This window comes from Gobius niger (genome assembly GCF_951799975.1).
Source record: "Gobius niger genome assembly, chromosome: 13".
NCBI lineage: Eukaryota > Metazoa > Chordata > Actinopteri > Gobiiformes > Gobiidae > Gobius > Gobius niger.
Genome location: NC_136864.1, coordinates 19661869 through 19674416, shown reverse-complemented (window position 1 = coordinate 19674416; position 12548 = coordinate 19661869). Strand labels below are relative to the sequence as shown.

At 41.5% G+C, this 12548-nt stretch overlaps 3 protein-coding genes across 6 annotated transcripts in view; 1 reads left to right on the top strand and 2 right to left on the bottom strand.

The window, feature by feature from the left end:
- The window catches only part of capn10 (calpain 10), a 162671-nt gene extending 150895 nt beyond the window's left edge, over positions 1-11776 (bottom strand). The window contains exons 1-13 of one of the 2 annotated variants that reach the window (XM_079569992.1): positions 11535-11776; positions 11178-11437; positions 10956-11087; positions 10677-10873; positions 10369-10595; positions 10139-10286; positions 9898-10064; positions 9572-9828; positions 9290-9492; positions 8956-9208; positions 8363-8553; positions 8242-8287; positions 7407-8087 (exon numbers count right to left, since the gene is read on the bottom strand). In XM_079569992.1, the coding sequence (XP_079426118.1) occupies positions 8052-8087; positions 8242-8287; positions 8363-8553; positions 8956-9208; positions 9290-9492; positions 9572-9828; positions 9898-10064; positions 10139-10286; positions 10369-10595; positions 10677-10873; positions 10956-11087; positions 11178-11321 (2001 nt within the window). In that variant the 5' untranslated portion in view covers positions 11322-11437; positions 11535-11776 and the 3' untranslated portion in view covers positions 7407-8051. Of the gene's footprint in view, positions 1-7406; positions 8088-8241; positions 8288-8362; positions 8557-8955; positions 9209-9289; positions 9493-9571; positions 9829-9897; positions 10065-10138; positions 10287-10368; positions 10596-10676; positions 10874-10955; positions 11088-11177; positions 11438-11534 lie in introns of both variants that reach the window. The other variant, XM_079569991.1, reaches the window with a different exon arrangement.
- LOC306972680 (phospholipid scramblase 1) lies at positions 86-2679 on the top strand. The gene is made up of 7 exons (XM_079569381.1): positions 86-657; positions 720-797; positions 871-1063; positions 2021-2132; positions 2196-2295; positions 2400-2458; positions 2546-2679. Exons 1-7 carry the CDS (start codon positions 363-365, stop codon positions 2570-2572), a joined length of 864 nt encoding a protein of 287 aa, XP_079425507.1. The 5' UTR covers positions 86-362; the 3' UTR covers positions 2573-2679.
- Positions 3632-7079, bottom strand: eif4e2 (eukaryotic translation initiation factor 4E family member 2). 3 transcript variants are annotated; one of them, XM_079569383.1, is made up of 7 exons: positions 6931-7079; positions 6180-6291; positions 5967-6101; positions 5778-5882; positions 5541-5693; positions 5316-5456; positions 3632-3710 (listed from the first exon to the last, which is right to left on the bottom strand). In XM_079569383.1, exons 1-7 carry the CDS (start codon positions 6948-6950, stop codon positions 3675-3677), a joined length of 702 nt encoding a protein of 233 aa, XP_079425509.1. In that variant the 5' UTR covers positions 6951-7079; the 3' UTR covers positions 3632-3674. The 3 variants fall into 3 exon arrangements, with proteins under 3 accessions (XP_079425509.1, XP_079425508.1, XP_079425510.1); XM_079569382.1 differs by having other exon boundaries at positions 3656-3710; positions 5320-5456; XM_079569384.1 differs by lacking the exon at positions 6931-7079 and adding an exon at positions 6743-6914 and having other exon boundaries at positions 3656-3710; positions 5320-5456.
- Positions 11777-12548: the final 772 nt, after the last annotated feature.

The following is a 12548-nucleotide window of genomic DNA, read 5'->3' as shown; positions in this document are numbered from 1 at the left end:
AATTGTGCAATAAAGCAGATATGATATTAAGTTACTAATATATGCCTTTTTACTCTTTAACACAAACTAAACCTCACTGACAAACCAATGCACTACAGCACCCCCCACCTCTGGAGCAGGATTTCAATTACATGGCTGAATGGTGCCTTTTCTATAGAGCCACAAAAGGCGGATCCGGCTGGTTGGGATGGAAACACAGACAGGGAAAAGGAGCGAGTTAGAATCCTCGGACATAACAAACACAACAGACCAAGCATTACCAAGAAGCTCCTCTGACACAAGTTCTTGTCAAGGACCTACGCGAATTACGTTTCTTAAAATTAAATTCAACCTTTGTTATATTTCCTGAACTCGCAGCCACTATGTCAGTCGTGACAAACCAGCCTCGTCCTTTTGGTCACCTGGAGCGTGAGAAGCACATCGAAATGATCTTCAGGACTCTAAATAACAGAGATGGGGCTTCATGCGAGCACCTTGTTCAGTCGCCAAAGCCACGTAAAAAGACCACATGTTGGGAATCCCGGGAGGAGCTTTTAGCAAGCACGAATGAATCAAAAGAGAATCACGCAGGTCTAGTAGATGCGTCTCATGGAATGGACTTGTCGATTTTGGACGTGGTTGAACAATTTCACATCACAGCTAGACCGGAGCTGCAAGGTAAGCAACAATACAATTTTGAACTTGCGTCTCAAATAAGGAAGCTTCTCAAAGTGTTGCAGGTCCTAACTGTGTTCCTAGGAGAGTCTACAGCATCACTGCAGACAGGGACAGTTTGGACTTACTTGTGGCTATAGAAGGTACAAAGGCCCAATATAAATCCAAGTTATACAGCTTCTCAAATTGAAACTTTGTTTGTTTTCTTCTTGTTAGAGAGTTCATGCCTGTGTCTTCAGTGTTGCGGCCCAACAAGAGCCTGTTCAGTCAAAGGTGTTGATTGCGAGGGTCGTCAAGTCTTTTATTTTGAGAGACCTTTCAGAATGGACGCGTGTTGCTTCGGCTGCTGCCTTATGGAGATGAGGGTCTACACAGCTCAAAAGCAACTCATTGGAACTGTATGCCAACGGTGAGTGAGGTTAAAGTAGGGCAGCAATGAGGTTTATGACCACTACGTACTTTGAGACTGATGCATTCAAGTTTGTTTTGAAAATGATTGGAAGAGCCAAATTGTTATACCAAGAATGGCAGCTGGAACACTGTACAAAACTGCACCTGCACAACAGCGTTCAGCAAATAGTCAAATATGGTCAAAAAGGGGACATACAGGACAAGGTGAAGCTTGTTGGAAGTTCAGAGTGCATGACGGCTTGTAGTCTAAAGTCTTAGTCAATGTACACAAAAAGTGATGTTGTTTTCAAGTTTCAAGTGCTTTCCCGGTCTGCTCATGTCCCTTGAGCCTATATCCCACATCTCTGTACACACATTACTATAGTATCTGCCCAGCCATGTCTGTAAATAGCACCAAGCGCCTTTCATGTCCCACACAGTCATACAGTTCGGCTGTGGTCTAAACCTGGGAGGGGGAAAACACTAAACAGCTGTCTGCCGAGAACCACTGAAAGAATGCGACATCCTTTCTTTTGGGAATGCTGGGCTAATGGGGGCAAAGGCAGCTCTGGCCTCCTGTAGTCAAACTCAAATGCTTCTTTCTCCGATTGGCCTTCATCTGACTCCAGGGCTGCCTGAGGTCCCTTTGTCCCTTTGATTTACACTTGATTGATTGTTGCCAATTACGACTGAGCTGGCAGAGGTTTCAGGTTAGAGGGCTACTTGGTATAAATATTCTCTCAGTTGTCCTCAAATAAAGCGTGGCCCAAATTGAACTCTTCCAACACCAGGCAAACAATGATTTTGGTGCTGCAGAATCATGACAGCTGAAAATGTGATCAACCGAGCATCTATGCTGACCTCTGCCAGTGGGTGAAGTTGTTGCCACTCTGTGCCAGGTTGCTCGATGGCAGCTTACATGAAAGAAACGTATCAAATTGCAGTCATTGAATTGAGGTTGGGCTTTTGTTGACAGGTGGAGCTTGTTCACTCCTCTTTTGGAAGTGTGTGACGCGAGTGGAGTGGCCACAATCAGACTTCAAGGCCCTTGCTGTCCATGTCGCTGCTTATCCAACCAAGAGTTTCAGGTTTGTGCTTTAAACAATAATCAGCATTGGGAAGAAATATAAACTTTTGAAACTTAACTTTAGATTGTGTCGAACACGGGAGAGAAAATTGGGAGAATATGGAAGAAGTGGCCTGGCTTCAGTGTTCAACAAAATATGGACCATGAATATTTTGGATTGAATGGTGAGTGCATCTTTCACAAGTTTGCCTACTCCCTATTTGATAACGTTCTTCCACACAGCACCAGAGCCAACAGCAGTTAAATGTAGTGTTGCTTGTGTTTTCAGTACCACTAAATATGGAGTCCAAGACTAAATTAATGCTGTTGGGAGCTACATTTCTTTTGGTAAGAGAGTCATCCTTTTTTCTAACAAACAGTAGTAATTTAGTTCACTTCCTTCTCTTGATATTTGATTAAATACTTTTCTTACAGAGCTACATGTACTTTGAAATGAGCTGAAAAGTTGACCCTACAACTAAAATGGAGTGAGGACCAAAGCTCAAGGAATTCTCAGAAAAAAACAATATCCTCAGGTCATCTCAAAAGAAAAACTAATGTCCGAGCCAATAACAGAAGAAACTGTATATGTGACCTTTATTTTTTTTTATATAAAACTGTCAAGTTAAGGTCTGACAGTGCCGTTTGTATTGTCACTTGGTGAAGTGACAGTTTATATTGTAATGAAGTCTCCCAGTCTCATTACTATAAAATATAAAATACTCATTTTTAGGCCAGTCATGTACAACAGTTGAAGATATCTTCATATTCATAAAAGCAGGGCATAGACAAAACTGACGAGTGTTTTGAGGCAGCTCGGCATTTTAAAAAAAATGCTTTTTACATGTGGTTCTGCCAGATCACTCTTATGAAAAAAAAAAAAAAAAACATTTGAATGGACTGTATTTACAAATACAGTGTGTCATACACAAGAAGTATATGCAAAAACTCTTGAAACAAATATATTGTTGTTCAATTTCATTTTGTTAAAAATAACATGTAGCTGCAACCCCGTTTGAGTCCCAATACAACAGATAAGATCTAGACATTAAACGTGATGATAAACAAATGGCATGTAGTACTTGAAAAGATTGGATTTGATGTATTTTCCAAGTGCACTTTAACACACACACAGACCAGCTCAGCAAACAGCTGTCTCATAGCCTCCCTCTGGTGGCAAGTTCAGAGATTATTTAAGCAATGACCTGCTATTCAAAAAAAGAGCAACAGAGGCGTCTTTAGTTGAGCAACAACTTAATGTCTCTCGTCTTGACTCGGTTCAGTCTGTCTTCTGCTGAAAGGTTTTTGGTTTTCGTACAACAAAGGAATTGTCTTCTTCCCACCAGTTCTAACCTTCTCAGTCTTTATGCAGTGCCAGTCCACGCAGAAGCATTCTTCTCAGGGCTTGAAATCCCCCGGTACCTCACAATAAACGCCAACCTGTCACAAGAACAATATATTACAGGAAATCGGATTTTTTTTATTTAAACTTTTATCACCATCTTTAAGCATGCGAGTCTTACCAATTTGGCAGCTTTGTAGGCAGGGGGACTAACGACCACCACTAGCATTCACCAGTCCATGGAAGTCTTCCCATGCTCTGCAAAGAAAACCAACGTGCAATGTATAAGTGTGTCACAACAAGGTTTAAATAAGTAAGGGTGTGGGTTGTCACCGGTTCGTGTTTTAAATAAAAATTGATCAATCAACGACAAATGTCAGTCCCTCCAGAATTTTGTGACTGCAACTACTTTTTTTTGAGCCAACCCTGCAAAACCAGGGGCACTAAAGGACGGGTTAAATGAAGAGAATAAAATTCCCTACAGGGATCAATAAAGTACACCTTAACCTAAAGGCTGCATGTGCATCTAGATTGCTCTTTCCTTGTGTGTGCACGTGTGAAGTGCTTTCTTTGCTGCACAAACTTGCTACTACGCAGGGGGCCAAAGAATGAAATAAAAAGAGCGCCTTGTTTAGGGCTATGTTTTATCACAGTTGTGTGGGCTCAGGCCCTGTCTGCATGTACTTGGATATTATTGATCAACGCAGATAATTGTCAGCGTTTGGGTTTTCTGGCCACATGCATTTGTATAAATGATGTCATTATTTGGATAGTTTTCTAAATGCTCTTCAAAATGGCGATTTCTGTTAACATGGACTGAAAAGCTGGATATTTCTTTCTCCAAGCAAATCCATGGCAACGTGTCGTGGTCATGTGACCCTACATGTAGCACAGTTTTGGAAATGCTCCTCGACTGCATTGAACTTTATTTAAACTGCACTGTTTTGTCATTAGTCGCACTGTTTATATTGTATTGGAATGTCACGTAGTTGAGTCACATTCAAAGGTTTGGGGACATGGCACCGTGCACCTGCTTAAATGTCTTGGAGCAGTGGCTGGATGTGTGGCGGTGAACCAGGCCACTGCTGTGACCACAACACTCACAAAAATTGTCCGCGAAATCCTGGAGGGACTGATCTGTTGGTATGTTAAAATCAGTACTACAAACTTAAGAATTGGGGTGTAACGGCACACATGGGTGTATTCAATAGTTTATGTGAACATTAGTTGCTCACTGTCTGTGTGCTTCACAGCACTTTCATCTATAATGATGCGCGCTTTGCTTTGTTCATGAACCACTGGCACATTTTCTGCAGTTTCGCTTTACCCAAATCTAAAAGCAAAAAAAAAAAAGGCAAAGGAGCGACAGAAACGTGCCGGAAAAACAACACCACAATACAAAAGGCGACAAAAACACAAGAGTGATGAAAAAGCAAAAAATAAAATAAAATAGGGACAAAAGTGTCAAAAAAAAATAAAGAAAAAACATCAAACACGACAAAAAAAAAAGAAAAAAAGACAAGAACTCAACAAAACCACATCCAAAATGTGACAAAAAAGCAACACAAAAAAGCAACTTCTCTAAAGAGAAGAAAAGCCACAAAAGAGCGACAAAAATACGATAAAAAAGTGACCAAACCACAAACACAAAAACGTTTAAAAAATGTGACAAAGAAGCGGCGACAACGTGATAAAGAAGTTACGGTTTGTTTACAAGATCTTCACTTTCAAATGAGGCGTGACACTGGTCTAAAGACTGTAAGAAAATGTGCTCAGTTAATCGACTGAAATTTGATTTTAGTGTGCCGCTACACCCTTAAATAAATGATAATAATAAAAAATAATAAAATGGGTTTGACATACATACTTAATGCTGTCTGTATGGGTCTTATACTCCATTATAGTGTTGGGAGGAAGGTTCAGGACTCTTCGCAGAGTGTCTCTGATTCGGGCGGTGGTTGCTTGGTCACTGGCTGTTTTATTCCAGATAGAAATGATGTCCTCCTGTAAAAAATGAAAATCAAACATTTAACTTTTACCTCGATGGTTTAGCAACATTCAGGGACAACATATGTACAGATTTGTTACCTGGAAGCGCACTGAAACTACGGCGCCACAGATTTCCTCCCCGACCATAAACTGTTCCCCAAGCATTGCCAGAATGAGGTTCTCCCAGCACCGAGACGCAAGGCCTTTTCTCAAGCGTATAATCCATTTCCCTCCCATCTTGTTGGCGTCATCCTACATTCAAAACACAAACAAAAATGTTACAGGAGATGAGCCATTGAGACATCGAATACATTTCTGGAGCAAAAAGGTCTGTACCTCCCACATAGGTTTTATTCCCTCTTTGAAAAGGTGAAAGTCACTGTGGCCTGTCAGGTCCCCAGGTCTGATCATGTGACTGTAAAACCTCCAAAACTGCTCCACCTAGGGTAATTTAGGAGAAAAAAAATTATAATTTCTGAAAAGCGTTAGAAGTACTTCTCTTCAAGTACTTTATGGTTAACAAACCGAGGCAAAGCTGCCAATCTGTTTGATATTCTGCTCATAGCTCTGTGTACTGGCTGGCCTCCCTGGGGTGCGCCTAGAGTACCAGAAGGTGTAGTTATATTGCAGAGGGTGCTCCCCTGCACCCGGAACCACCATCTACAAATACACAAATGTGTTATTGGCTGCATGGTTACATAGTGACGCCGTACTCAGCTTAGTCAGAGAAACAGTTACCTTTTTCCTAGAACTGTTCTGCTCCTTTTCCTCGTCTTCAATGTTTTCCTTCTCACCGTCTTTCGGTGGGCCTTGGTCCTGGTCGTGGTCTCCACTGTCATCGTCTTTCAAGCTGAGGGCGAGGGGGAAGCAGAGTTGCAGTGGTGTTGGGTTGTACACTTGGATCAGAACACATCCAGCTAACGCTACCTCATAAACTAAGATGAATAAAAACATGGTTATTTTGTACAGAAAACGTATAACCTTTTGTGGTACAATAAATAAAATGCAATATGAACTTTAATGAGAAGCTACACTGCAAGTACAGCTAGTAATTACTTCAGAAATGTACATAAGGAAGTCGTGTCCACGCAGCTTTCATGCTAACACGCGGCTAACTCGTGTCTCGGCGAGGCAGCCTGGGGCTTTCCCCGCATGTTTAAAACCACTAAGCCGAGGATTTGGGCCTAGCTCCCTTCTACCGCTAAGCTAACGCTAACAACACTGGCAAACACACCCGAGCCGAAAGAAAGTAACTAGTTCCTCTGTGTTATGGTCGAATATGTGTTAGTATCAGATCTCACCTCTTTCCCATGTTGAACTCGAGTCTAAAACGCAATTTGCAGATCCAAGATAACGATATTTCGGACACACCTCTCTAGCATGCAGCTACACAGCTGTTGGTAACTTATGGCTATCTGTTGACTTTGCAACAGGAAGTTACAGGAAGCCCGCTTTTCGAAACATACCACACATATAGTCGATTACTCACGCGTCAAATTTGTTGTTCATAATTTTCTAGTAAAATAATATGAGTCCAACCACAGCCTCCTGGATTCCGACGGAGCGGCAGCGCGCATTGCGTGTACGCGCACGTGTGCAGAGTTTCAGACTGAAGCCCCATAACACACCTCCATGACACTATGCTGAAGCCTGGGCCAGGATGACATTTTACTGTCAACTCCTGTAAGTTACAATAGGTGTGTTGTTACAAGATATGTGGTTCTAATATAATCAGTGCCGTTTCAGACTGAAGCCCCATAACACACTTGTGCTGAAGCCCAGAGTGACATTTTTGCTGTCACCTGCTGTTAGTTGTGTTGTTACTAAATATCTGTTATTAATATAAGACTTGAACGCAAATGTAATCAGGCCATTAGGTTATAATAACAACAAACAAAGAGACAAAAAAAACTTTATTCAGATAACTTTCATACATTATATTTAAAAATGATGCAACTACTACACCCCTTAGAGTCATTAGTTGATTTCACAGAACATCACTGTTCAAGTACCTTGATCTAAACAGCAAAAATGTATAAAGTTGTGTTTTGCAAATAATGCTTTACGGCATTAAACAACTAAAGGTCTTTCCTTTAGTTGGATGAGAAAGTTAGTTGGGAGATCTGCTCTGGCGCAGTGTGGTATGGTGTGGCACGTTATGGTGTGGTTTGGTTAGTTCTCCTGTTTGAAACCATCAGTCGCCCCTTGCCCCCTGTGCCTCTCATAAGAGCAGACTTTGTTCTTGGTCAGAAAGCGCACCAGTGAGTGAATGAGCAAGAGCGACGGCGGGCCGCTTCAATGGCGGCTGTTTGTTTACACCAGCCGGTCCCGTCATTGCTCATTAGCAGCCCAGCCCACCGACAGCGTCTGATGTCCTAATGACTGATAAGTGTGTGGCTGCTCATCAGTCCTGAGCCTCAACATAAAGGGGATACTAGGAGCACCGACACACATTCTCACAAATTCAGCCTGCATTCCTGAACCTTCATGGTACACATGCACACATAGACATGCACACACTGCCTGCCTGGTAAACATGGTAGAAGATACATTTCTTTCATCATGTGCCAGAGGCCACAATAAGGTGAGCCGACATCAGTGGAGCAGCAGTCAGCACTCGTCCCGCATCAGAGAGATGTAAGATGCCTACCGCAAAGATGTGAGAGAAATTATTAGTGCAACAATTTGGGACGCAAACAACGGATAAAGCGATTATCTGGCTATGACACAGAGTACAATTATAATAGTAGTAATAGTTTGTACATAAAAAGTTAAGCTCAACATTGACTGAGAAACAAACCTCGTGAATGGTTCGTCCAAGCGTCTCCTGACATTTAACCACTTTCCTAAAACAACAACACATGATTTTCTTTCTTTTTTTTTTACTGAAATGTTTTTATGAACAAAGTATTTGATCCTACCTGTGTATCCTGTGAGATATGCAGAGGGTGAATTCGCCAGGGCAGTCAGGCTCAAATGTTGATGGCAGTACGGTGTAGACTCCAGGAGAGAGATGGCAGGATACAGAGACAACCTGGTTGTAACTGTGAGGAATACAGCTGGCCACAGGTTCACCATCTTGTGGAGAGTTTGATTTAAACACTCCATCTTTAGCCTGAAAATAACCATTAGTATTACTATTAATAGTATATTACATGAGAGGACTTTGTATGCTTCCAATACGAGCGATCGTGATGTCGTCACATCCGTTGGCCGTGGTAGGCATTTTACATTTTCATATTTGATAAACATTTTATTAAATCCTATAATCAGCAAAAAACAATGTCCATAAACAGTGCATTGCTTCTCTTGCGCTGTAACAGATATATCATTTTATAAAACCGAGTTAGAGGCCTGTATGCATCAGCTGTTGCCTACCACTCACCAAAACATCTGGCGAAAATTGCGGAAGTAAACAATAACAGCGATCGCTCGTATTACAGTGCAAGGTAAAACCGTTGTTGTCTTTTTAAACTGAGAGCTTTGTTTAACACAGTACTTCTATAGACTGACTCACCTCATAGATGTGGAAGCCAATTGGATGTAATTCTTTCTTAGGATGGGTTTGGTGCAAAGAGATTTGAACATTCACTCCAGGTGTTTTTATGGCGTCATCACACACACTAAAACGGAAACGTGGGTTGGACCAGTGTGACTGAAAATTCCTGCTTCCTCCTGCAGTGCTTCCCACAACCCAAGCTCCCTGGAAGTAACTGTCCTCCCAGTCTCCACCAACTGGCAGTGAGAGAGCTGGGCTTTTCAGTGCACTGTGAAGTAATAATGAAACTTGCTTCTAAAAAGAAAGATTTGTTTTAATCAACAAAAGAATACGAGTGATAATATGGTACCTTAGGGAAATTGAGGAAGAAGAGAAAACTCTAATAAGGTAGTGGGCCTCAGCTTCTGGCTGATACGTGCTGGGGATCACAAGATAGTATCCAGACTCCAACTCCTGATGGAGGACCACTTCTCTATCATACGCATGGCAGTGAGTAGAGGTTATTGGAGCTTTATTTAACACTCGGTGCAGATTAAATCGCCTCTTCTCCACCTGACAAAACCCAGGAGATAATTACTATCTATAGACAGACAGACAGTGACGTCTAGTGCTGCTACCCAATAATGCAAACCTTCCAAATGTGCAGAGCAATAGCTTGGTAAAGCTGGTTATGTATTTTTCTGAGGTCTTTAAATGGCATTTGTGTAGATTTATCCATCCTCTTTCTTTCCTTATGCTGCAGCAGTGAAACCAACACTTCTCCTCTTTCGCTGACTTTGAGCCAGTACTTTGGATTGGTGCCGTAGCTATTGCTGTTCCTACTTCCACCAGCAGAGTGCCCTTTAATCCACTCACCAGCCAGCTGATGCCTGTGTATCAACATGTTTCCTGCAAAGAAGATAAACAACTAGAAATAAATAAATAAATAAAAATCATCAAGCAAATGTTTATAAATACCTGAGTATATGCTTTTTAGGTGTCCATTCACATTAATTTCATAGCCTGCAGTGACATCATCAAACATAGACACAAACTCCTTCTCATCCAGCCAGAATTCCCCTTGTGAAATCCTTGCTTGTAAATCCATGGCACAGACAGGATCAAGAGAGCTCCAGCCTTGACCACTGCATCATAAGATACAAATAAATCATTTAAGATCAAATAAGACTATGAAAGACAAAAGACAACAAACACTAACCCTTCAACCCAGGACCCATCCCAACAGCGTCTTCCCCAGGGGTTTCTAATTCTGAGAAGATGTACTTTGTTTCCAAACACAGTGTTCACCTCCAGCCACTCTAAGACATTTAGGGCATGATACTGACCCGGCTCCGTGGTTCCTTCAACTGCAAAGATCAAATAGTGAAGGTGAAGAAGGTACCACAGTGAGCAGTATAATGCTAGTTGAAACACTTCTGAATTTCTGACCTGTTGGCCTGCTTTGAGTGGAACAGCTCAGTATACAATTATCTTTCACAGACTTAACAAGGCTACAGCCTGATGCTCTTCTAACGACCAGGTCCGTGTCGTGTTTAATCTTCTCTTCCTCTGACCCAAAGTTTCCTAAACTCCAGCGCTCAGCCAGGCCACCAGTAAGATCAACAAAAGCTTCAGATACTTGTCCTGCCCAAAGCCTCTCATAAGAGCCATGAAGTCTGAAAGTAAAGAAGTCATATTAGGAACAAGTCGAGTCCAAGTCTCTAAAAATGTATTCAGTTTCAAGTAGTAGTTCTCACTTAGCATAGGCCTTTTCTAACAGTGCTACCCAAAAGGCAGTGGGGGAAAGGCATCGTGAAAAACAGAGCTTAGAATCAACACATGGCAAAAGGTCATCAATTATAACATCTTTCCAGTGACCATACTGCCAAAAATTAAAATGGAAAATCCCTTTGTAGTCACAGTCTCCCCATAAAGGCTGGTCTGGAGGAATCACCTGCACAATTAAGAAATATTATAGAGGCTGCAAATACAATGGAAATAATACACTGACAAAGTAATGGTAAAGGCCACAGTACCTTGTTAAATAAATGTTTGTTTAGCAATAAATGTGTGCAGGCGCAAAGGAGCCAGCAATCTCCCAGTAAACCTTGCTTGGCATGACCCAAGCTGATATCTTCAGGGACAAAAGCTGGTGACCGACAGATATCCTGAAAATGTAAAAGACGTAACAGCACTTTCGATGTAGACATATCCTCTCAATATATTAAGAGGGGAATCAACACTGGCCATCACTGTACCTGGGGACGCAGCCAGGTGATACTGCCCTTCAGTTTGGCAATGGGTGTAGAGCTGTCAGAAAACAGAGCCAAATCATCTGCAGGGAAATCCAAGTCCACAAACAAACCTGCATCTTCACCCTCTGCTTTCTCTTCTTGCTCCATGGCTCTTTAATTGAAGCCTGGACAGCTGTGAGCTCAGTGGATGAACTTCAGTGTCAGTGACCACCACCATCACCTCCTCCAGACACATGCAACAGTCAGCTCTCTGTGTGTGTAACCTTTAAGACAGGCCAAGAGTCGAATAATCAAGCAACACTCTAAATACAGAATGGAAGTACATGTTATAAATATGCATGTTCCTTGTATTACTCTTACCTCTCGATTTTAGTCTGGATCCCTCATCATCACACATAAGCTAAGCTAGCTTCTGTTAGCTTGTAATGCAAAGTATCTCTTCATTGTATGCAACATTGGATCCCTTTTTCATCACAACGATAGATCTTGAAGTTCGCCCCAAAACAAAAAAAGACCCAATTCCAAAACTGAGAAAACACAGCAGCAGCAGCGGTGTGATGTGATGCTGCTGCTGCTGCTGCTCCAAAAGCCAGTTCCGCTGATCTTTACGTTCATTTGGTGAATCCTTCCTGCGCTCAACACTAGCTCCCCCTGGTGGCCATAGGCAGCATTGCAATAGTGCAATATATAATGTCTTTTCAGTATTAATACAATATAGAGGATCAGTGTGTTTACCCTAAGCCTGAGGGAGTTGCCAATTATTTAGAAAGTTATCAACTGAACTGAAGCACATGTTAAGTTAACCGCTTAACCCCCACCGGAACCAAGCACATTTTCTCCAGTTTGGCTTTACCCAAATCTAAAAGCTTCTTGGAAAAAAAAAAAGTGATAAAAAGGTTATTAAGAGGTGACGAAAAAGTGGCAAACCTTATGGATTTGGGTAAACAAATGTGAAATCTTGGGTAAAGCTGAACTAGAGAAAATACACTAGATTAAGGCGAGGTTTAAGAGGTTAAAGCATTAACTCATGATTGAAAAAATCATAATAATTGCATCGTGTGTTTTGATCAAACACAGTCCTGTATCTGAGCACACACATTCACTGAAAGACAAAGCACTTTTATTATCCACATATTGTAAGCCAGGGGTCTCCGACCTTTTCATATGATGAGGTACTTTTATGTAACAAAAGCTACAGAGAGCTGCTTGTATCAAAGAGGCTTTTCTGGCTATTCTATTTCAACGAAAATGTTTAATTTTGTTCCAATACTCTACTTAGTACACCAAAAAGTTTGCAGATTCTGTTCAAAATGTTCAGCACCCAAAGAAATATATATTATGTATTTTAATGTATTATGCATTTTTTTTATATAT